Consider the following 23171-nt stretch of genomic DNA (forward strand, 5'->3'; position numbering starts at 1 on the left):
ACTCCCCTTGTACACAATCCGTTCATTAAAGCGTGTCCTAGAGGTTGCTGTGGCTGACCCTGACTCATCTCATACAATATTATAAGCTCTTAACCCGCGGCCCCCTTATCTTATCGCTAGTTAATCAAGGCCACCGAGAGCCGCTATCTCCCAGCATGTGCCTAGCGGTGGAATTTCCACTCAATTAAGTGTATCTTTATATAATAACAAGGCAAATTCTCCATGAGGGCAACTATTAGAGCCACTTGGGTAACACATTTGGGGCGTCTCGTGGCTGGGATTATTATCTGACCGCGTGAATCGGAAGCATGGAACAGCCTGTCCTATTCACAGCCACGGCTGTACATGTACACCGGTACATGTTACGAAGAACCTAACCCGCCGTGGCATGCAACTCCCATTAGGCACAGCCAGAATCGCCACAGGCGATCAAGGACAGTGACACGGGCCCCGGTGTAAATCACATGGTACCCGGTACAGGGTACTGTATGTTATAACCGGTATTGGCACAGAAACGGTACGTTTAGTACCCCGCAATGGAGAGAACGAGGATTATAAAGTTGTCACATGGATTAAAAGCTGCGAGTACGTGGGTGATTTTATAATCAATACATGCGCAGATGTTTCCGATCTCAAAGCCCCCTCTATATCCCTGAACACTCCGCACAATGACTCACACAGCGCACGGCATCAATGGGCACGACTGTGGGAGGCGAGGAACCGTCCACATCTGCGGGGCAGCCCTGGCCAAAAAACCTACTTAAAATGCACTCAAAAAAACGTCGGTAACGAGCAAAAGCCACAGCGATAACACTGCTTATTGAAAAAAGACCCACGGATGTTTATAGAGCTGCTGACGTCATCTCCTCATATACATTTTCAGAGAAGGTGAATTAGAAGAAAAAGACGTAATTTGGAATGAAAAATTCTTATTTTAAGCGGACGGCTTCATATCTTTAAAGGGGGGTTCTAATATGAATCTAGGCGCTCTAGTGGCTGTAAGTGGAACTGCAAGGAGAGCACAAAAAATGCTTCAGGTAGCGGCCCACAAAAAAAGATTTGGAAAGCCTCTGTGGGTTAAACCATCACCTTAACCCCTAATTTCCCAGTCAGCTCCCAGCGCCCCGCATGCAGATAACAAAGAGAGAGGTATTTAATATTTATAGTCCAACCGCGGTCTGCTGTTCGCCTTAAACTACAACTCCCATAAAACCTGGCATTTCAGCTCCGCCCATGCTATGCTTTACACTGCTCCGCTCTGATTTACAGACACGCCCATTAAGTCGTCTCGTTAACTGATTGGGCGGTTTCACATGACGTATATGATTGACATCCAGTTTTATCTGGCACCGTCTCTGGCAGGATGAAGCGGCCGGTGTTCGGGGCGCCGTGTACCTTTGCCTCCCGGTTATGATTACCGCTTGCACCGCACGCTCGTGAGTGAGGCGAGGGCTGCCGCGTTCTGGGCGGGTTGTCAGGGAATGCGCGGTTCGCTGTTTACTTTGTATGGGTTTCTGAGGAAATTCAGCGCGTGTAGCGGCTCGTTGGTCTAGGGGTATGATTCTCGCTTAGGGTGCGAGAGGTCCCGGGTTCAAATCCCGGACGAGCCCTTATTTTACGCCCCTGATTTAAAAACCACCAATGAATTAATCCATCTAAACCGAAAACATTATACCCCGATTTACCCCGACTGCGACCCAAAAAATAAAAACAGCATAGAGATTACCATAAAGGCATATACCTTTATACCCAGGAATCAGGATAAAGAATAATGCATGTATACACAGTGATCACCATACAGGATAATCCTGTATATGGTATAGAAATATATATAGTGACACCATCCTATATACCATATATATATATATATGATCGTGTGCAAATAACGAGTTCACTCCATGACCTGTTTGTATGTTTATTTATTTTACAAAAACAGCAGAAATAAATATATAAAAAAATATTCAGAAAGCTAAATCCTTAATGAATAATGTCGGTGATTACTTATTATTCGCCCTCTTCTGCTGCGTGCGAATTGCCACGTATATTTCGCGCGTGGATAATTTATAACGTGAATGAGGAAAGGGTTAATGGCTGAGCAGGCTGCGAGTAACGGTATTATGTAACTAATGAGGATAGGTGATTTAAAAAAAAAATCAGGGCTCGTCCGGGATTTGAACCCGGGACCTCTCGCACCCGAAGCGAGAATCATACCCCTAGACCAACGAGCCGCTCGCTATGTTTCCTTCTGAACTCCAGCACTTTAACTCGTCACATCCCGAGTCAGTGACGTCCCTTTCCGCCATCTTGGTACACCTTCTGTACGCGGGCTACTCGGTGTTTTTTTTTTTTTTAACATAGACCCGCTTAGCATAGATCGGTTTAGCAGTTTATGTCAAAATAAGAAAAGCCGCCGCTGCAGGGTACGCGGTCCCTCGTTGATATAGATGTGCGGATTCTGGAGTGCGGCGGACAAGAGATGTGAGTAGTAAGATGGCGGCACGGTGGTTCCGGTGGCTCTCTGCGGTCTACGGTAATGCGATAACCGAGCGATTTACTCACATTTAGTTAGAGAGATGCTAGGATGATTTAAAACGTTGGCATTAGCCGGAATGCCACGGTGGGGAAGCCCCAAGCATTTGCTGGCAGCGCAAAAGATGCCTTAACCGAGTGGGCTGCAGTACCTACCCAGACAGCCTATAAATGTAGCATATTTTATTTCCTGTTCTACCCCGCCCACTGGCTCCTCTGTACATTTCTATTGGTTTAGAAGTCTGACATCACATACGCCCTCTAGTGGTGACAGCTGATATCGGGAAAGGGGTCTAGAAGGGCTTCCATTTACGGTATTTAAATGTCTGGCACTCATGCTCCCTCTAGTGGAGAAACACGTAACAGCTGGCAGTAGCAGGGATCACAAGCCAAGAGATGTAAATGGGCTGTCAGGATCGATTGCGTGATCATTTTCTTTAGAATAAAAGGGAAAAAAAACGTTAAACGCCTTTTTAAGGCCCGGGGTTATTTTCTGTTTGTGCCGTGTCTTTCTCAACCCTTATTAACCTCTTCGTTTATTGTACCCACACAAATTACCCCCCCCCCAAGGATATATAAAACTCAAAATTTAGTACTACCAAAATATTTTTGTCAAGATGAGCAACAATTTTAAAAATAAACTAATTTTTCCAAATTTTGCATAGTAGTTCCTCTACATAATAAGGGCCCCAGCTATAAAAATAAATTCACATTATCTTCAGCAGCATCCCCTGGGTTTTTGGAATACACACAACTTTTTTAATAATTTTGGTTTGGTGGGCAGGGAAAGGTTTTGGGGGATTTTTTTTTATGTTTTTTAAATTCTTTATTTAATTTTCTAAAATAAAATACAGCTCAAGTCATGTTGAAGAAGATAACAAAATAACAAAACTATTTTGAGACTTTTCCAGGTGTGTGTGTGGGGGGGGGGGCTGCCATGACCCAAACTGCAGCCCATCGACGTATGATTAGACACGTCGACACTTTAAGGGTTATATGAAAAATTGTGCAACTTTTAAAAAATACATAAATAAATAAAATAAAAGGTCTTGTCCTTACAGCATCTAGTGAAACTCTGCAGGTACCGTAAATGGTCCTCGTAATCTGCAAATGGCCAGGAGAGAGAGAGCCGGCGCCGCCAGTTACGATGAATAAACACTCAGTGGAGTGAAGGAAAGCAGACACGCTTTACAAATCATACACGTTTATTTTGCCTTTAATTTACAATCCGGTTTCAGACGGGAGAAGATACAGACGGTTACACAAGCTCAAGCAGCGTTTCCGTCGGAAGCATCAGAGGATAAACACACTTCTCACTAACTGCGCACGATCAGGGTCTTGACAGTATATATAATATATATATATATCTGCATATAGCGCTTTACCATGTACCAGGCAAAAAAGAAAAATTATCATATATAATATAAATATATAATTTTATTTTCCGAGTGGTCCATTGACCGGATTCACTAAGCACACATAAGGAATCTAATTATTTGCCTATTCATAGAAAATGATATCCCACAAACAGATCAGATAAACCCAAAAAGACCCAAAAGAATACCTTTTTTTACCACTATGGTCCTACCTGCTGTTTATGAAATAATTAATCTATGGTTTAGGGAAGCAGCCGCTTTGTCTCATCAGTCCCCAGCGGAGATTATCTGACGTGCCCACCGCGGTCTCGATGTATGAATAGGGGTACTCTTTGTATTTACTGAGAAGATGGAGGTCCTTAACATCCTGGACCTTGGACCGTCCTGCAGGAGAGGCTCGTGGGAGCTGACACTTCATAATGCAGAGTGACGCTACTAAACTCTCCTGCAAACTCCCAGTTTAGTGAATATACCCTGTGCGTGGGCACAAAATCCACGGGACCCGCCACTGGTGTTTCATGCCAGGGCCAAGTACAAAGATTATGTGAAACCCACGGCAGCAGCTTTGTACGTACGGAGACCCTGAAGCGAGGCGCCTCGGTGTAACTATTAGATTCGGTCGGAATTCACAGTAAAATTCTAAATAGCTATCAAAACATCATCCGTCGCTGCTGGACGTTTCTCAAGACGGAAAAGTGATTTTTAACCCTGTTGGTCTTTACGGGATATACAAAGCATGGACCAAGGGACTGTAGGCATGATCATGACATCATATATTTACATATATAAACATACATATATACACATACACATGTACAAACATGTAACATATATGCACATACGCAATGAAACGTCCACACAGGGAACCTCCGTTAATCCAGTTCAGAAGTGACACGCTTACCGCATACAGCCTGTGCTGTATAAATCGGGTACGAGTAATTGCCCCTGCGGTTGGCAAGGAATAACCCAATGGATGAGCCTGGCTCAAGTTAGTGCTCAAACTTCCCAACCACTCATGCCGCACATACAATGAACTGGTCCAGACTGGGTGAGGTGGCACGGATTCCCCGCGGAGCTGAAAGATGTTCTAGATGTGAGGTTCTAGCTCTGGTAACCCCCGTGTGCCGGCTGCCGGGCTGCAGTCTAGTTGGTCAGTTTAGCTCTTGTTATTTTTCTGGATCATTTTTTTCCTGGACAAGATAAAATAAAAAGCATTTAGTTAATTCACTTCCGGCTCCAGAATTTCTGATGGTGACCTTGGCGGTGCCATCGAGTGCTTTCAATAACCTACAGACTGCGTTCTCTACTGACCTCTTCTCCAGACCGGCCTTCTTTATTTTGATCTGGCCGCACTGTCTCCTGTCCGCTGGTATCTTCTATGTTTATTGTAATGTTTGGTTGTTTTGGGACCTCTTGTGGATCTGTTTCGCCAGTGGTCTTCTCAGTTGCTTCATTCTTGTCCCCTTCTTGGACAGAGTCGGGTTGCTCTTCTTTGTCCTCCAAGCCATCCTCATTTGCAGGCTCCTTCGCATCCCTATGAGCCTCATGCTTTTCTGGACCATCCTTGGAACTCTCTACTGACTTGTCTTTTGGTGTCTTATTTACATCTTCTGCGTTTTGGCTTGTGGCCTTTGCACTGAACACTTCATCCCCCTCGTCTTCTTTGTCCCCATTTTCTTTTGGCGCTATGCCTGCTAAGATGTCACCTTCACTGCCTATGTCTGACTGGGATTTCCTAAACCGCCGGCTTGGAGGTCTACGTTTTATGGAGCCTCTTGTGCGAACCTGGATGAATAACGGAGAAACAGTGATTGTCTAGAATGCAGCATCCCGAAGAAGGGCTTTCATTTTGTTAACTTTTTGTTACAATACACAACCTAATGTTCTAATTGAGAAGCATTGTCTTCATTCCCCCACCTTCACCTCATGCACACACTCACTCTCACTCCTCTTACTGTTTAGGAACCACCTTGATGTTTGCTGCTTAAACACAGATTCACAGATGGATAATAAATATACCAATAACTTGGCTGGGCTGCAACCATAAATTGAAAGCAATTTTTAGATTATTGATACATTCGGGGGGGGTACTTTTTTAATCGTATTCAGTGTGAAAGAGTCCCTAAAGAGCCACAAACTTTTGAAAGTAATGTTAGCTCCTCGAATAAAAGCCAAATGTTCTTTAGATTGAGGATTTGAGTCGTACCTCGTATCTATAGAGAGGTCAATGTCAGGTCACTAAAAAAAAACAGCTTACAATGTGTAGGCTACTTTCTCAAAATGTTGTTGGCCTTTAAAAGAATCCAACTTTTTTTGCTTTAAGTATAATGGCTTATAGTTTTATCGCCCCCCCCATTTAAACCGTTGCTGATACATCTGACAAATATTACCCGTTGGACAACGCTGCGGAATATGATGGCACTATATAAAGCAATAAATAACGATACTTAGAAAGGAGGGGATCATTACGAATAATGAGGTCACTGCAGGCAGAGCCGGCCTTAGGTGTTCTGGCGCCCTGTGCGGACGACCCCTCTGGCGCCCCCCCATCCCCAAAAAGAGAGGAAAAAAATCTTGTCACTATCTATCCCCTCTGCCCCTTTATCACTATCTACCACCTCTGCCCCTTCTCACTGCCTTTCCCCCTCTGCCCCTTCTCACTGCCTTTCCCCCTCTGCCCCTTCTCACTGCCTTTCCCCCCTCTGCCCCTTCTCACTGCCTTTCCCCCTCTGCCCCTTCTGACTGCCTTTCCCCCTCTGCCCCTTCTCACTGCCTTTCCCCCTCTGCCCCTTCTGACTGCCTTTCCCCCCTCTGCCCCTTCTCACTGCCTTCCCCCTCTGCCCCTTCTGACTGCCTTTCCCCCCTCTGCCCCTTCTCACTGCCTTTCCCCCTCTGCCCCTTCTGACTGACTTCCCTCCTCTGCCCCCTCTCCCTACTTCTCATTATCCTTACTTACCTTGTTGAGTCCTGCGGTGGGAGCGGGAGGCGTCCATCTTCACAGCTGAGCGCCAGAACATGAGGGGCGCCGAGCGGTTGCTGAAAACTTCACGAGCGAGACCGCTCGGCGTCCCTGCCCGGGACTTATATTAAAACATAGGGTTTTTTTTTTGTTTTAACTTTATTTAACATGGAGGATGCTAAATAAAGTTACAAAAACAAAAAAAACGGGCAGGCGCCCCTGTTGCCATGGCGCCCTGTGCGGACGCACAGGTTGCACACTCCTAAGGCCGGCCCTGACTGCAGGTCATCAATGAGTATAATAAATGGTAAGAAGTGTGAACACTCACCTTAGTAAAGCTTTGGAGATGAGCGCCCTCCGGTGGCTGCTCAAAACTTACAGGCGTTTCATCTGATTCACTAAAGCGAGACTGGCCTCCGGGGCTGCTTGGTGTAGAAGGGGGGCTGCTAAATGGGGAGGCCATAACTTTCAGTCCGGGGCTCTTCGGCGACACCGCTCCTGGAAGTAGCGACGCAGGAGCAAAAGCTAAGTTTGCCTAAAAATGATGTCAACAAAATGTGTGTTTTTTTTAAGTTTTAAGTAAAATTCACTCACAAAAGAGTTCTCAATAATAAGCAATGACAAATACGCTAATCAATTATAACTGAATAGCCCCCTCTGAAGAGGGGGACCACTGAAGTCTTTAAGGGGTCGCGGGAGCCAAAAGGTCAACCCACATCCCCCACCAAAAAGCCGAGTCTATAGGCACCCAGCTCCCGCCACCCATATTCAGTGCATCTAATTCTTTGAATAAACTCAATTAAGCCCAAAAGAGCACCACACATGCATAATACATGCACCTAAAAAACATCTCTCGTATCCGCCCATTCCTCACCCAAAAATCCACAAAAACTCTGGTTCATTCACTTATCATTTCCCGTCTCAACTACTGCAACACTCTTCTGGTCGGCGCTCCACTGTCTGGACTCTCTCCTCTACAGTGCGTCCTAAATGCCGCTGCTAGGCTTATCTTCCTTGCACGCCGCTCCTCTTCTGCTTCCCCCTCTGTGATCCTCCACTGGCTCCCAATTACCTTTAGAATTAAATTTAAAATCCTGGTACTAACCAGGCCCTCCATAACACTGCCCCCCAATAATACCCCCCATAACACTGCCCCCCTCCATAATACTGCCGCCCCATTAACACTTCCCCCCATACATTTCTGCCCTCATGAACAAATTCTCCCCTACTCGATCCCTACGTTCTTCCCATGGGCTAAAGCTCTCCTCCTCACTCATCACCTCTTCCTTTTCCTGTCTACAAGATTTCACTCGTTGCCCCCATATCTCTGGAATCTCCCCCCGAACCTTCAGCTTTCACCCTACCTCCTGACATTCAAGAAACTTCTCAAACCCCACTTCTCTCCACCTAACGTATCGGTTTGTCTCAGTCTGTCGATTCTCGTCTTGTCAGACCCCTTTGATTTATGTATTGTATTAAGCGCTGCGTAAACTGTTGGCACTATATAAATAAAAAATAATAATAAAAAAAGCACACAATAAAAAAGGGGCGGAGTTTGGGTGATTATGGCGCATTTACCCGAATCACCGAATTTATTAACATACAGATCGAAACGCTCACCTGCAGCTTCTCAATCAGAGGGGAACTTTTCACCTTGATCTTCGGTAAGTGGGGAGCTTGAGGAGACACTTTCTGCGAAAAACACAAAAAATCTACTGGACGTCCACCTGTCCGATTTAACAAAGCCTTTTTTTTGCTACAATAGTCGTTTACAACATTAACCCCGTCTGCGCTGGATTTCTGATCCATTTCATGTTATTTTAATGGACAAAATGTTTTTGTTCAAAAACAATAAAATTTCGAAGTGACCCCATACTTTTGAACAATATGCAGAATGACGAGTTGCAGGAAAACTAATATATTATTATATTATGTTATATTATTACCGGTATATTATGTTATATTATTATATTATGTTATATTAATATATTATTATATTATGTTATATTATTATATTATGTTATATTATTATATTATTATATTATGTTAGAGTCTTGTTACGCCGGGTGGAAGGGCACCATTCATGGGTTCATTTACCAGTCCCTAGAACACGAGTCACTGCGCCGTGTGCCCGGAATAGGAATAGAGTAAGAAGATCATCCTGGGTTTGGTTTAAGTGAGAAGGAAATGCTTTAGAACAGGTGAAGAAATTGTGGGGGAGATCTGGAATTTCCTAAATCCAAAGGGATAAAGCGAGACCCTACGTTGGGTTGGATTGGGTTTGATTATTGTCACCACCCTTTGTCAGGAGAACATCTCACGGACGCTGCTTCGAGGCTGGGCCATTTTCTGTAAACGTTAGAAATTTTTTAAGAGCCAAAATGATTATATCAAGAAGCCGAGAAGGAAATAATAACGCAGTGTGTGGGGGGTATAACCAAGTAACTGATCCCCTCCCCCACTGCAGGGGGCAGATCTTTAGTGTGAAAATGATTTGTGTCCTACAGAACATGGCCAACGCGGCAACCCCATACCTCCCAACTTCTGCCATCAGAGGCAGAGTATGGTGGGACCGAGTGGCAGAAATAGGACTGTTCCTGTTGGCTTGCCGGGCATGATGGGAGTTGTAGTTTTAAGGATGCTGGTGGCAAATCTAGGTCTTACCTCATGATTGTTTTGAGCAGACTCTGGCTTGTTCGTTGGCAGCGGCAGCGAGCATGGCGGCTTCCTTCGAGTGGGTTTATGGGGAGGTGCCTGGAATAAATAAAATCCAGGACGTGTTTAATGACGGAGACAGAGCATCCATGACCTAATAATCAGGATTTCAGAAAAAAATATTTAGTTTCTGTTACATACCAAACCTCTGACTCCTTATCATACTGCCTGTGGGAAACAATAGAATGTCTCAGTCCTAATCACCAAGCCTATGGAGTCTGAGACAACTGCTTTGAGCAACTTGGCCTGGGAGGAACAGGGTTTTCAGACCCCCTGGCAAACGGCAGGTTAGGGTGCACCTCGGAGCAACTTGGCCTGGGGAGACCAATGGCTTCGGTGTCAGGAGTTAAAGGGACGTAAGAGCGACTCTATTGGTCGATTCCAGGGGACTTGTCTGGCATCAACCAACAAAGAGCAGCTGCCCTTCATTGGTTGGTGCCAGAGGAGCCCCCTGCCAGCGACCAATAAAGTCACTCTTATGAACCTTTAAAATCCTGGCACCAAAGCTGCTGCTTACTGTTACAGCGTTAACCCTGTATTAACCCTTGCTAAGAGAACGGCAGAAAACGAAGAATAAAAAACTAATATGAAGAATGCATATGAATATTCGCCCCGCCAGCACCCAAATCTACTTTATAGATACCTTTTACATGCTTTTGTGATCTGATAGTTAAGAAATTTATCTAAATGAGATAAGAAGAAGAATGCGTTTTATTCACTAGATTAAATTGATAAACACATTTGTATGGCTTTTAGGGCTGTAGAACCCTGGGATACCCCCATACCCAGCAAACATTCTGACCTCTCTAGAAAAGAGGGGCACCGGCTCTCTAAAGGGCAGCTCGTTATCGCTCATTTATTTGTAATATTCGATAGATTATTCCGGAGTGTCAGGAGACGGGGTTTATAATGCTGGCCTTTCCAATTTCTATACTATGTCGCAAAACATAACTATAATGCTTTGAAGTAACAGTTCAGGAAGTTGGAAACCGATAACATGAAGAAAAGAGGAAGCGTTACAGAAGCTGCCAATTGCAGCAATAATCGTTAACCCCCGACAGACCACAGTCTCAACCACACACACAAAAGAACGTTATTCTGCTGGAGTTGCTAATATGGAATCGAGCGCATATAACTTATGCCCAGATGCGTCAGACGCCTACCATTCCCAGTGGGAGACTGTTACCCTCGCAGTTCCCTAGAAAATTGAGACTTATACTTGGGGGGTAGTCCGCCCCAGGTGCCACTCATCAGGGGACACACAGAGGTCCCCAAGTCTCCCAGAATACGTCCTCTCTCTAAATGTCTTGCTACCTCCTCCGCCGCCCGCTTCCATGTCCTTGTCTCCTTTCCCGCAGCTCCGCTTCTTCTGTTGTCTCTTCTTCTTCTGTCTTCTTTCTTCATATTTTATTCCCAGGCCTTCTCCCTCAATTAGAGGAACTGGGGAGAGGCTGTCCTCTTTTGTGGAAGTACTCCGGGAGGCCTGGCCAGTGGACAGTGGCCGGGGAGAAGCGGTCAAAGAGAGAAGACAGAAGGCCAAAGAAGCAGAGGCAAGAGAAGATGCAGAGCTGCGGGGAAGGAGACGGGGCACAGGAGCGGTTGCGGGGGAAGGTAGGGAGGCAATGCGAGAGAGTGTGGGCGAGTGAATGAGAGTATGAGAGAGCATGAGTAAGAGCGAGTGAAAGTGTTTTTAACTTTTAAAGCGTGGGGGTGCCCCGGGTGCCAAATACTCTAGGTATGCCCCTGCCTACTCTACTACTCCTCTTGGTATTACCTAAGAGATCCAAACATGTTCTGATTTCTTTCAAACAATCATTATTTTCCTGAATGTCTCTTAATCCTGGAGGTAATCAAACATTTATTTTACAGTCAATGTGTTTCTATACGTTTTGAAAGCTGGCAGCTTGTTCGGGTCATAGCTGCCAACATTCCCGGATAAGTCACAGCTAGAAACCTACTATGTGCCCTGGGTATGCATGAAAGCGGAGAGTCTGTAATAAAACGCGGGTCCTTCCCAAGTTAGTAAGCGAGTTGTGGCAGGAGGCCACGAAACACTCAAGGAAGTGGGTGCGAGCGAGTGGTGATGCAACAGCGATAAGGACACCTGTTAGGATCCTGAATAAATATCATTCCGTTTAATATCCGTTTAAATCGGTTATTAAATTAACCTATAATTTATGTCTACCCGTTGTACAGCGCTATGGAATATGATGGTGCTATATAACACAATAAATAATAATAATATTATCCATCACACGATAGCACATTGTGGGTTTGGACCTAACGGGAATGTATGAAAGTGCAAGCTCTGCGGGCTGTGTATTATCCGCGGCAGGATTACTATGGCACCCTGCTGACATGGAACCAAAGCCAGCTGTCAGACGCCGGCGTAGAGACAGATCCTGCGCTGATCTCCTGTCGCACACCAGGACGAGGACAAAACAAACGGCAGGATAAAACCGGCTCCAGGACCTCGTTCGGCAGAAAACTAAATGCGTGTTTTATACAATAAAAAACGTAGCTTCTGGTTACCTCCTTCTTAGGACAGTTCACTTGATCACCGAAGATTCCGGCAAGCTTCGCCACTGAAGGTGCAGGGGTGTCTTCTGCTTGGCCCGTCTCCTCGGTCTTGCCCTGAAAAACAACACCAAACAACGTCAAGTAAATACATCACATTCAAAAGTTTGAAAGTTTTATCACTCCCATCACTCCTGTGTTCCAATGGCCCTTTATCACTCCCATCACTCCTGTGTTCCAATGGCCCTTTATCACTCCCATCACTCCTGTGTTCCAATGGCCCTTTATCACTCCCATCACTCCTGTGTTCCAATGGCCCTTTATCACTCCCATCACTCCTGTGTTCCAATGGCACGTTGTGTCCGCTGATCCAAGTTTAAGTTTAAAAGGCAAATTGATGGTTAGAAAACCCTTATGTAATTATGTTACAGACAGAAATATCCTCGTTTTCTGTAAAAAAAAAACAAAAAACTGTAGTGTATTTTTTTATCGGAGTTACTGGAGATTGTGTGGTGGCACCAGCGATGTTCATTGAATTGTCACAGTGCGGGTTATGCGAGAAGAGCATTTTAGCAAGAGCATATTATTATTATTATTATTATGCCCAATAACTGAAATCTTTCACCAGCGGAAATGCTTCCAAAGTACAAGCTGCTTTCTCAAAATGTTGATGGCTTTATAAAAAGTTTAGCCACCCATAAGACCCTTCATGTACTAACCCTGAAAACCCATCTATGTAACAATGAAGTACGCAACTCTGAATAGCCCCCGAAGAGACCGACTTCCGTGCTTTTGGCGACTACGTTCTGTTTGTATCCCAACAAGCAAAAGAACACAAAAGGGACACTCGACGGGAGAAAAATAGATTCTCAGGGCACTTCAGATTCCTCAGAAGGCCGTCTGGTATAATTCGAGCGCCGCGTGTTACACAATGAAACCGATTCTCAGACGCTGGGCCTGAAGTCACATCCTTCTCGGATCCCCGAGGGGTCGGTGTGTCTGGTAAACATTAGGAAAGAAACAGTACATTCCGATAATTTGTCCTTGATAAGTTGTCCTCAATTGTTTTATGGCCCAGCTTTTTTTTTCTTAATGTTAGGATAGTCAGCTCTGCAGAATTCATAATAATGTAAGATTATTTATTGAGTATCACAAGCCAACTACCTAGCTGTAGAACCCCGTGATGCCCTCATACCCAGCAAACGTTCTAAGTTCTTAGAATAGAGGGGCACGTTTAGAAGGTACCCAAATGGGCACATTGAAAAGGAACATACTGACCGAGAGAAGATGGGGCATTCCGTGGGGTATGATGTTGTGTAGATGGAGAACAATGTCTTGTTTTGTGTATATAGTGTTGGAGGAACATGATGTTCCACCACTGAGATTTTGGAGACAGGGACACCCTCCGGTGACCTCACGTGACCTCATATGGCCAATTCTCCAAAGCCTGATGGCTGAAGGACTCGGTTGTCGGCTCCTATGCCGACATCAGAGGCTGGGCTCATGTTTAGCTTAGGCCTCATTTTTGCAATCAATACTGTTACATATTCACTAATTACGTCGCCAAAAAATTGTTACAATGTAGTGACGTCTGAAATAATCCAACAGAAAATATTTTAAACCTGTACCCCATCCCGTAGCAGATAGAACTCCACTCCCTACAAACACAGAAATGAAATTGTTAACGAACACACGTGGATATTAGACACTAAAAAGAACTCATCGCCAAAGGTAAGGGCGAGTGTGCGTGTTCTACTGTCACAGAACCCTGTACACCCATGGGATTCTGGTCCAAAGTTTGAAAGCGTATCTTATTACAACAGCAACCAATGGAATGGTCCAATCATCATTAGTTTCTATGAGGATAAGAGGAGCGAGATCACTTGTTACATAACACATTGCTACACAACCCTCATTGACTTTAGCCGGGAAACTGAATGCCAACTCTGCCCAGACACGGCGACGGGTTCTTACAACGCAGAACAAAGAATGTATATTCCATGGAGACAAAATCCCACTTCCTTCAGACCCGTTATATTATTATTATTATTAATATTATTATTATTACCATCTTAGGCGTGTTACTTTATGGCGCAGACCTTATTTTCTAATACAAAGTTAAACGGAAACTATTTAACCTTGGATGGAGTCTTTAATAAAAGGTGATGCCATAGAAGAAGACATAGAGTTGCATACATTTTGGGGACCTCAAAGGTCTCTTTTGACTCCATCATCTCTTGGACCAATACGGCTATGTTTCTTTTCCTAATTAACCCAATAAAAACCAGATATCCAATTGCAAATTGCTACCCGACACACCGCGTGCTATGAATACCCGTAACCAAGGCGACCAGATTACAGCTGACATTATTACGTTACGTCCGCCGGGTACCTTTCGCGATCCCGCAGCTCGCAGAGATCCGCAACTTGGCAGAGGGATTCAAAGGACAAATGTCCGCAGTCGCCTGCAGATTACCGGGAGGACGTCACGTGATGAACAGCTGGTCAGCGCAGGTCATACGTGACCACCCCTAGCGTGGGAGATTGTAAGACAGCGTCTCCCGGGACGGGGGTGTCTCATCTATATTTATTGGCTTTGCACGGCAGCGCAGGCACTGCTAAGGATCTGAGCCGCGTCAGCGACGGAGCCAAGACCCCGTTTTATGAGCCGGCCGTTGGGAAACGGTAAGCGTGCATGGTCAGCCTCCCAAGGAATAAAATGATTGCACCGTAGTAACCGGTTGGTATCCGCACAGAGGATCTGTCTAATAAGATGTCACATGGCGTCTTATAGAGAATGACAGTCTCGGAGCTCAGCTGAATCCCCCCCCTGCTGTTTGCAGAGACGGTCTGCCATGTTTAAAGAGACAGCGTCACAATATCACCTCGGCACGCCGGGCTGTTCCAAGGAACATCTCAGGAATGCATGTGAAATGACACGAGTACGGGAGCTTTTAACCAAAAAAAAGAACTTTGTGGGGTGGAATGGGGTCCATTAACCCCAAAAATTCACTAACCTGAACAGATTTCTGGAATTCCTTTTATAAATAGGACATATGCTGTTTTAAAGTCATCAACCTCCAGCGTTTTGTGTTTTAAGGGTGGGGGTTAATACTCAGAAATGGTTTGCCTCAGGGTTTTTTTGGCCCGAAATACCAGGATCTTAGGGTGAATGGGCAGATTCTCAGAGCTATATCACATCTTAATTCCCTGCTTTAACCCAGGTGACAGGGGTCAGAATATCCTTCATGCGCACCAGTCACGGATTCCATATTTATGGCGCCATTATGAAGTCACTACAATGATGCGAACGTGGTGATGGGCTATTAAAGGGTTAAGGAATCCCAGGATCTAAGCCAGCAATGACAACCTGTAGCACGCATGCTGCGTACCTCCCGAGTGTCCCGTTTTTTGAGGGACAGTTCTGATTTTGGGTCACTTGACTATCAATTTTTTTGGCATCTCCAATTACAAATAAAACAAAGACTCTGTGATGATTTAAAGCTTGGGTTGACGGCCGACGTGGTTAATATATGGCCGCAGCGTAAAGCTCCTCCAACCTGCACACTGCGACACTTTTAATTCACAAACAATCCAATAAATGTCTAGAAAACATCTCCGTAAATTTTTTTACGATTCTTGATTATTTTTCCTTTATTCCTGCGAAATCCGCGTATTCGAATTAACTTGATGAACGATAAAACACATCCCACCAGCGCGTGAACGGCTAAGCCCTGCGAGGGTTAAATCGGCTTTTCCTACTCGTTCTGCAGGAAACATCTGGAGAGCGCGCAGGAAGTGAAGAAATGATCAGACGGAAAAAAAATCAACAAAAAACTAAACGACAATAACATTGTTACGGCTGCCCAGAAATCGCTAATCAAAAGTCAGGAATGAGCTCATCGCTCTTTCAAAAAAGATCTTAAATTAGAAGGAACGGGGCGCGCAGGTCACATCCCTCCGATGAACGGTCTGTACCAGGCGGTAACAGGTGTGTGAAGAAAGATGGAAACTGGAATCCCGTCGCCGACAGACCGCTCCTTGGTTTGCTCCTTGGTTGGGATGTCCCATAGCTGGGGAGCTAGTATGGGCTCAAACCCAATGGCTGGCTCTCCCAGAAAGCTAACATATGATGTCATATACGTACTTCCCTTCACTCGGCGAAAAAGATACCACTTTGGGGCAAAAAGAGCCCAACAAGCCTTCCCCGCGCAGGATACATTAGGCATCGTTCCCCAGCTCCTGTCCCTTGCAGGAGATTCTTTGGGCAGATCTACAACTGCGTTAGTGCCCACCCAGCTATAATCCCCACGTGAGACCCCCCTCCCCGTTTGCTTATAGCATAATGCTAACTATATGCTTAAATATATATCTAAAAAAATTCTGAATGAGACAAAATTGAATAAGATGAATTATCTGTGGCGAGGGTTTAGGCATTCAATGACGTTTAGTGATCCAATAGTTAAATTTGGCCGACTAGGTGGAACTACACCTTTAATCACCACTCTCCTTCTAGACCCATTTCCTATGCCATCTGGGACAAAAATAACACAGGGCGGCTCGCTTTACAGATATTTAATATCTGCGCTGGCCGGCATATTCATAAATGATAGCCATGCTATCCGGCTCATGGTCCTCTCTGCATTAACCCTTTATATGCGAAGGGTGTGTTCTATGTCCCAGCGGATTCATCAGTCGTTGGTCTCGTCTTAGATTCAGGAGCCGTATTTCTATCCCATGCATGTTTAAATCCCCTCACTGTATTACCCTCTGCCTCCTCTGCTGGGAGGCTGTTCCAGTTATCTACCACCCTCTCAGTAGACTTAGGTTCCATCTAAGCCTCTGACTCTCTAGTTCTAGGCTAGAAATAAACTTTACGTATTACACAATGACCTTACTCTTTGTTACGGGTCTATAAGATTATAATTAGCTGCGAATGTCCATTGATGAGAAATTTTAAACTATTATTTAGGTTTTCTTTAGTTCTGCGAGACAGATAACATTTAGCTGAATTTGGCAGCCGACTTGGTGCAGCTGTCACGAAACGGGGAAGAAAAAGCAGAGTTATTCTCCGCTACTGAAAACAGAGCGTCATTAGTAACATCGCCAAGTAATGTAGGAAACCGGCGCTACTTAAAAAAAACAAAAAACGTTAGAATATAAAATAAGAAAGAACGCAGAGATTTGTTTTATGTGTTCATTTCTTGCTTTTAAAAAGCACTAATCTAGAATGTTGACGGTAAGATGTATCTGAAGGGTTCCAACCGCTTCCTAAACTGCACTGGCTGGGTCCAACTGTCCAATCAGAAAAGCCCCTAAGGTGCAGCTGTCCAGCGGAATTCTGCATCGCTGTCATGCCGATTAGGAACACCGGGACCACAAGGAATATGTAGCAGAAGATTGCGACAGGGGGATCCAAGGACGAAGTACCAAAGGATGAATTTAAAATAAAAACCTGGATTCAGGCCAGAAGGTCACGGCAAGTAGAGTTCAATCAAAGTCAAAAATACAAGCCGGGTCGGGAATCAAACGGCGCGGTCTGTAGTAAAATCACATCCAAGAGTGGGCACCGGACTACTGATTGACGAGGAGCCATAGACTCATTCTGGGGCCCCTGAATTGGGGTTGGGGTCACATAATACCTCAACATTAAGGCATTACAGCAACACTGTTTAAGCAAAGAAAGCAATCTTTAATGCTATGACGTGCCAGGCACGTCAGTGGTTGTTAACTGACTGTTTTTGCGTGACGTACCTAGCACGTCATTCGTCGTGAAAGGGGTTGAGAAACTTTGTTTTCAGTCTCTTTGACAACAAACGATCAGTGACTGTTTTTGTGTCATAAGACCATTAAGGGTTACCAGCAAAATGATGACCGAAGCAAAGGGTATTTTAAATTAAATAATTATTCTGGGAAGGGCTTGGACATTCGACAGAAAGTAGCAAGAATGATGTTTAGTTTTAGAGATTAATAAGAGGGGTATTTTTATCGTGGCAGTGCTCACCATACCTGGTAACATCTGGCTTCGTTTTTGGAGGTTGTATTTCCAAAACAACTGGAAAACTCCAGAAGACTTTGTTCTTTGTAACAATGCTTTGTGCTAAAATAAAGTTTGGCACTTAATCAAGTAACGCAGTGAAACAGTCCCTGTGTCCCAGGTATTAAAGACAGTTGGGTGACATCATGGCTGTAATTAATTATCACTTCTTGTTTAGACAGGCGACTAGAAATCTCAGCTGTCAGACTGGGCTATTTTGCGTGGGACACAAACCATCTGTGGCATGGATGAAGGTTTGTCCATGATGGTCCACCCTTTGACAGAGAGATATCCTCGGCACTGGATTCCATACTCATCTTCCACACACATCCAAAACAATTACGTGCATGGCAGAAACCTTTCTCAAGGAATTGTCGCCATCTTTGTTACGGGCGAATGCTGAATGCTATATGGTGATTTTTGACTATTATTCTCTGTTTTTGGAAATATTTTGTGGATTTATTGACCAAAGGAAAACTGAGATCCGTGTCGAAACTAGCTGAATGGTTACTTCTTGTTCTCTCACTTCCTGTTTGGAAATCTATGACATCATTCTCTGTAAAAACAGTGCCATCAAGGCAAGGTGGGCAACGATTCAGAACCATTTGGTAAAAGAACAGAACTTATAGTCTCTTCAGGCATAACATTTTCTGAAGATCCCAACTCTTTGGCATTTAGTGAACTTGGTACTTCACTTTTCACAACCCCCCACGTTGCCTTGTCGTTGCCCTCTGCCCACTAGTTCACTGCCTCGCGCGTTCTACCAGCTGCTGTGCCCATCACTCACATGTTTTTGTCACAAGAGATTTCCCAGGTCGAAGAAACCGAACACCCAAAAATCCCAATCAGTCCTAAACGCTCCGGCGCCGACTTCCTCTCTGATACCGGACCCTGACTGTATTATCTATGCATAGGATTTTTCTTAATACACTTTGGCTGCCAGCGGTTACATTTTGTGTTACATTCTTTGTGTACTGGTTGTGTATAACACCCCTTTATAGTATTAACTGTCTAACAACAGCTGACGCTCCAATAATCCTAATAAATGTAATTCTAACAGATTTCAATATTCTTCTACAAGTCTAAGGGAGTAACCAAAACCAAAGAGGAGATAAAATAATAATCTACAACATTCTGAGGACAATATCAGAAGACTGGTGCCGTTCCATTTAGCCACACGCCGGAATGAAACGCTTGAACGCATGCTTTCTCTGTGCACACCGTGCATGCCCGGCGTGGCTCAGATATCCACACTCAACAACTGTGACGTGGGGCAAAATATTTAACCAACCTTAGATTCCTTAATGAGAAAAATGCTCAAGAGATGCCTGCACGCTGACCAGTAATGAAGGGTGGATCGTCCTACAGAGGGAGAAAGAATGAGCAACTTTCAAAAGCTTCCTGAAGACCCACCTTCTTTGAGAAGCGTACAACCTTTCTTCCTACAACTCTCAGCCATCATCATAATCAAGCCATCTGAACGATCAATAACTTCAACAGATCACCCAGACCGATCAACTCTTCCCCATCCAAGCTGTCCTCTCCTATTGCCCCCCCAACCACCGACTCGATTGTAAGCTCCGAGGAGCAGGGTCCTCTTCACTTTTTGTACCAGCTTCTTACTGTGTGTGACTTTAAATTCCCGCTGATTGTAACAGCGCTACTGTGTCTGTTGGTGCTTCATAAATACATGAATTGTAATGTAATACAATTTGATTTAAAACGCTTTGATTAAACTGATAAGTCATGATCATATATTGACTTTTTCGTTTGTACGATAGCATATGACTCTCATTCGGGGTATCACTAATCAAAGTCACTGAATAACGCAAAAAGTGCACAAAACCACCAATAAAAAGGGTTGACGCTGTAAATATGCCCTAATAACGGTTCTCAGTGTCTTGACCTGGCACCACGAAATACCAAACTGGCAAAAACTAAAGATGGGGTTATTTGCCTTTATCATACTCAACAAACAAAAATAGGAATCTCATAGAAATGTCGTACTTAATGGATATAACTATGAATTTTGGTATGCATCTATATATATATATATCACCTCACGGGAGGTCACACGTAGGATGCAAAGCCTTGGTTATTTCACACAACTTCTCTTAATTGACACATCTTGGCATTAATGACACTTCCCCTGTTAATGTTGACACCAGGATTTTGAAACTGACGCCCCAACGCGGCCTACGTTCCCGTGTAGGAGGGCCAGTCCTTCTCCAGGGGCCTAAATCCACGCTGCCCTCTTTTTCGCGCTACAGCGTTAAACGACCTTTATCTCTGCTTTGGGTGTAATTCTTTCGAGACCGTTTACCCTGTAAACCTCACTTCAGCTGTGGCTAGAAGCGAAATCCCCGTGTAAGCACTTCTCATGCCGTTTTTCTGAGAGCCAATCAGCTACCTCCAAAATAATATTATCCAGACAAAAAAACATCCACGACCAGGAAGCAAAAGGAGCCTTTTTTTATGTTAAATCCACCGAGGAACCCATTTTTCATGGATTTTTACTGCGTACCGCCTTCAGTTAATGGCGTTAGAAAACAATACATCTGTCTCATTTAACCCCTCCAAAGTTTGCATCTACTGCATTCAGGAAGCATACTAAGGTACACTTCCTGTACATGCTCACTAGCATTTAATACATAAAAGCAATGATTAATTAGATAAATCAAGCTGCATGTCTTTCTTCACTCATTGTAAGCTTTGCCTCATTATTATCGTTTATTGTTGGCCCTCTAATCAAATAACAAAGGGTTAACTTAATCAGTAAAGGTCTCGGTCACGTTGGAGGTATCGGTGGTCCTGGAACTCCAATATCAACACATAGCTTTGAATGGACATCTGGATGCCCCTCCACGTCATGGTGCTTCTTCACAAGCTACTTATTATGTGATCCCTTGCGTGTCTTGGACCCCCAACATTTTGGGGACCCCCCCAGTACTGTTTTCGCCAGGGCACAGTTAATTAAGGGCATTAGTTAATATTTTTATCTATTTGTATCTGAATATATGTATCTAAGTGCTGTAAAAATTGATAGTACCATAGAAATAAAATTATAGAATAATAGAAATAAAAGATAATAAATAATAATAATACTAATTAGTATTAATAATTATAATAATAAAACTGTTATTTAATCACAGCGGCAAATTGAACATTATGACGTTTATTTTAAAGTCAAACTTGGTATTTATGGTATTTCTGATATATCATCGGCTAAGGGAGCATACATAAGTTTAAGAAAAAAAAGCCTTACTGTGAGATATCCGGAGACAATCGGCGTATTACATTTATTTATATAGCGCCAGCAGATTCCGTAGCGCTGTAAAATGCGCCGGGCAGGTAACAGCCCAATCAAAGCTCACTATTCTCATCTGGCGCCATTCGTCATCATCAAGGACGCATCACATTTACATCATCAAGCAATATCTTTACAACAAATGTCAAACGGGTTGCTTTTACCTCCATGTCTTGAGAAGGGTATCAGAGCCTGCAAGAAAACAAACTTTCGAGCGCTTTCACTTCTCTAGCAAGCAGCGATGCCCGTCCCCCGACGTCTCGTAGTCTCCGCCGCGGGTGCTTCTTATCGGGTCCGGGGGTTACCAGCGCCAATTTGGCTGCCGCTATCCTAGGTTTAGAGAGTAGAGACCCTCTCGGCTATCTAGCCCTGCAGAACTGGAGAGGAGGAAGGAGGGGAGGGGTGGCAATCAGTGTTTAAATTTAGACACAAATCTAAACAGATACTGTACTTCCCAGAGTAGAGAGAAGAGGGGGTGCGAGAGGCACCGCAAGAGAAGCAGCAGCCACTGACCTGCCCATACATGGGGACGAGAAGTGTCTATTTCCTCCCTAATCTTTAATTTTCTCCGCCCTACTTTTGGCCTTTTTTCCCCCGACCGTCTCTGTCGAAACTGATCTGAGTAAATAGTGGTAAAGTTCACATTGACTTTTGAGCTAAGTGTGAACGTCACATGTGACAGTGCGAGAGCGTGTGGTTCCAACAACAAACCAAATGGGTTAATTGTGACAACGTTGACGACGTGAAGAGTCCTAATTTGTAGAATATCTATCGCACTATATATACATATATATACGTTACCGTTCAAAAGTCACTTCGCTGTTTTCATGGTAAACAAGGAAATTTCTGGCTGTAACATAATTGCAAAAGGGTTTTCTGACGATCAATTAGCCTTTTAAACTTAAACTTGGATCAGTGAACACAACGTGCCATTGGAACCCAGGAGTGATGGGAGTGATAAAGGGCCATTGGAACCCAGGAGTGATGGGAGTGATAAAGGGCCATTGGAACACAGGAGTGATGGGAGTGATAAAGGGCAAATGGAACACAGGAGTGATGGGAGTGATAAAGGGCCATTGGAACACAGGAGTGATGGGAGTGATAAAGGGCCATTGGAGCACAGGAGTGATGGGAGTGATAAAGGGCCATTGGAACACAGGAGTGATGGGAGTGATAAAGGGCCATTGGAACACAGGAGTGATGGGAGTGATAAAGGGCCATTGGAACACAGGAGTGATGGGAGTGATAAAGGGCCTCTGTGCGCCTATTAAAAGATTCCATTAAGAATCAGCCGTTTCCAGCTACAATAGTCATTTACAACATTAACCCCGTCTGCGCTGGATTCTGATCCATTTCATGTTATTTTAATGGTCAAAATGTGCTTTTTTCAAAAACAACGACAAGTGACTCCAAACTTTTGAACTGTAGTCTGCCTGTCTGTCTAACCTTTGGTTTTCTGGGTTGCACAGGGGGGATTCACTGCATATTCTGAACTTCTAAGCATGAACGGCCGTATAAATCGACATAAGAACATAGCGTGCAGACCCTTTGAATGTATGGACTGTGAGAAACGCTGCAGAAATTGATGGTTTTATATAAGGAAAAGATAATAATTTTCACCTTGGCCAATGTGCCCAGTTAGCTGAGAATTTTCCGCAAAATACTGAATTTTCCACGTACTGAAATCTAAGTAAAGATACTGCATTAAAGCCTGAGACCAAAACACAAGGC

The 23171-nt window shown here is 44.2% G+C and overlaps 1 protein-coding gene and 2 non-coding genes across 3 annotated transcripts; 1 reads left to right on the forward strand and 2 right to left on the reverse strand.

Moving 5' to 3' along the window:
• Positions 1–1538: 1538 nt before the first annotated feature.
• On the forward strand, positions 1539–1610 carry TRNAP-AGG (transfer RNA proline (anticodon AGG)). Its single transcript has one exon. It is a non-coding gene; the product is annotated as a tRNA-Pro (tRNA).
• Positions 1611–2156: 546 nt separating this feature from the next.
• Positions 2157–2228, reverse strand: TRNAP-CGG (transfer RNA proline (anticodon CGG)). The gene has a single exon. It is a non-coding gene; the product is annotated as a tRNA-Pro (tRNA).
• Positions 2229–4989: 2761 nt separating this feature from the next.
• Positions 4990–21719, reverse strand: RCSD1 (RCSD domain containing 1). Its single transcript, XM_053455498.1, has 7 exons — positions 21605–21719; positions 12112–12213; positions 9529–9618; positions 8485–8556; positions 7193–7399; positions 5217–5690; positions 4990–5095 (listed from the first exon to the last, which is right to left on the reverse strand). The coding sequence occupies exons 1-7, from the start codon at positions 21608–21610 to the stop codon at positions 5072–5074; spliced, it is 975 nt and encodes a 324-aa protein (XP_053311473.1). The 5' UTR covers positions 21611–21719; the 3' UTR covers positions 4990–5071.
• Positions 21720–23171: the final 1452 nt, after the last annotated feature.

This window comes from Spea bombifrons, chromosome 2 (assembly GCF_027358695.1).
Source record: "Spea bombifrons isolate aSpeBom1 chromosome 2, aSpeBom1.2.pri, whole genome shotgun sequence".
Classification (NCBI taxonomy): domain Eukaryota; kingdom Metazoa; phylum Chordata; class Amphibia; order Anura; family Pelobatidae; genus Spea; species Spea bombifrons.

Coding starts and splice junctions, on each gene's coding strand:
- RCSD1 (XM_053455498.1), bottom strand. Junction 8,557..9,528: donor CTGCTCAAAACAATCATGAG/GTAAGACCTAGA, acceptor TGTTTTTCGCAG/AAAGTGTCTCCTCAAGCTCC. Junction 7,400..8,484: donor CTCTGATTGAGAAGCTGCAG/GTGAGCGTTTCG, acceptor CATCATTTTTAG/GCAAACTTAGCTTTTGCTCC.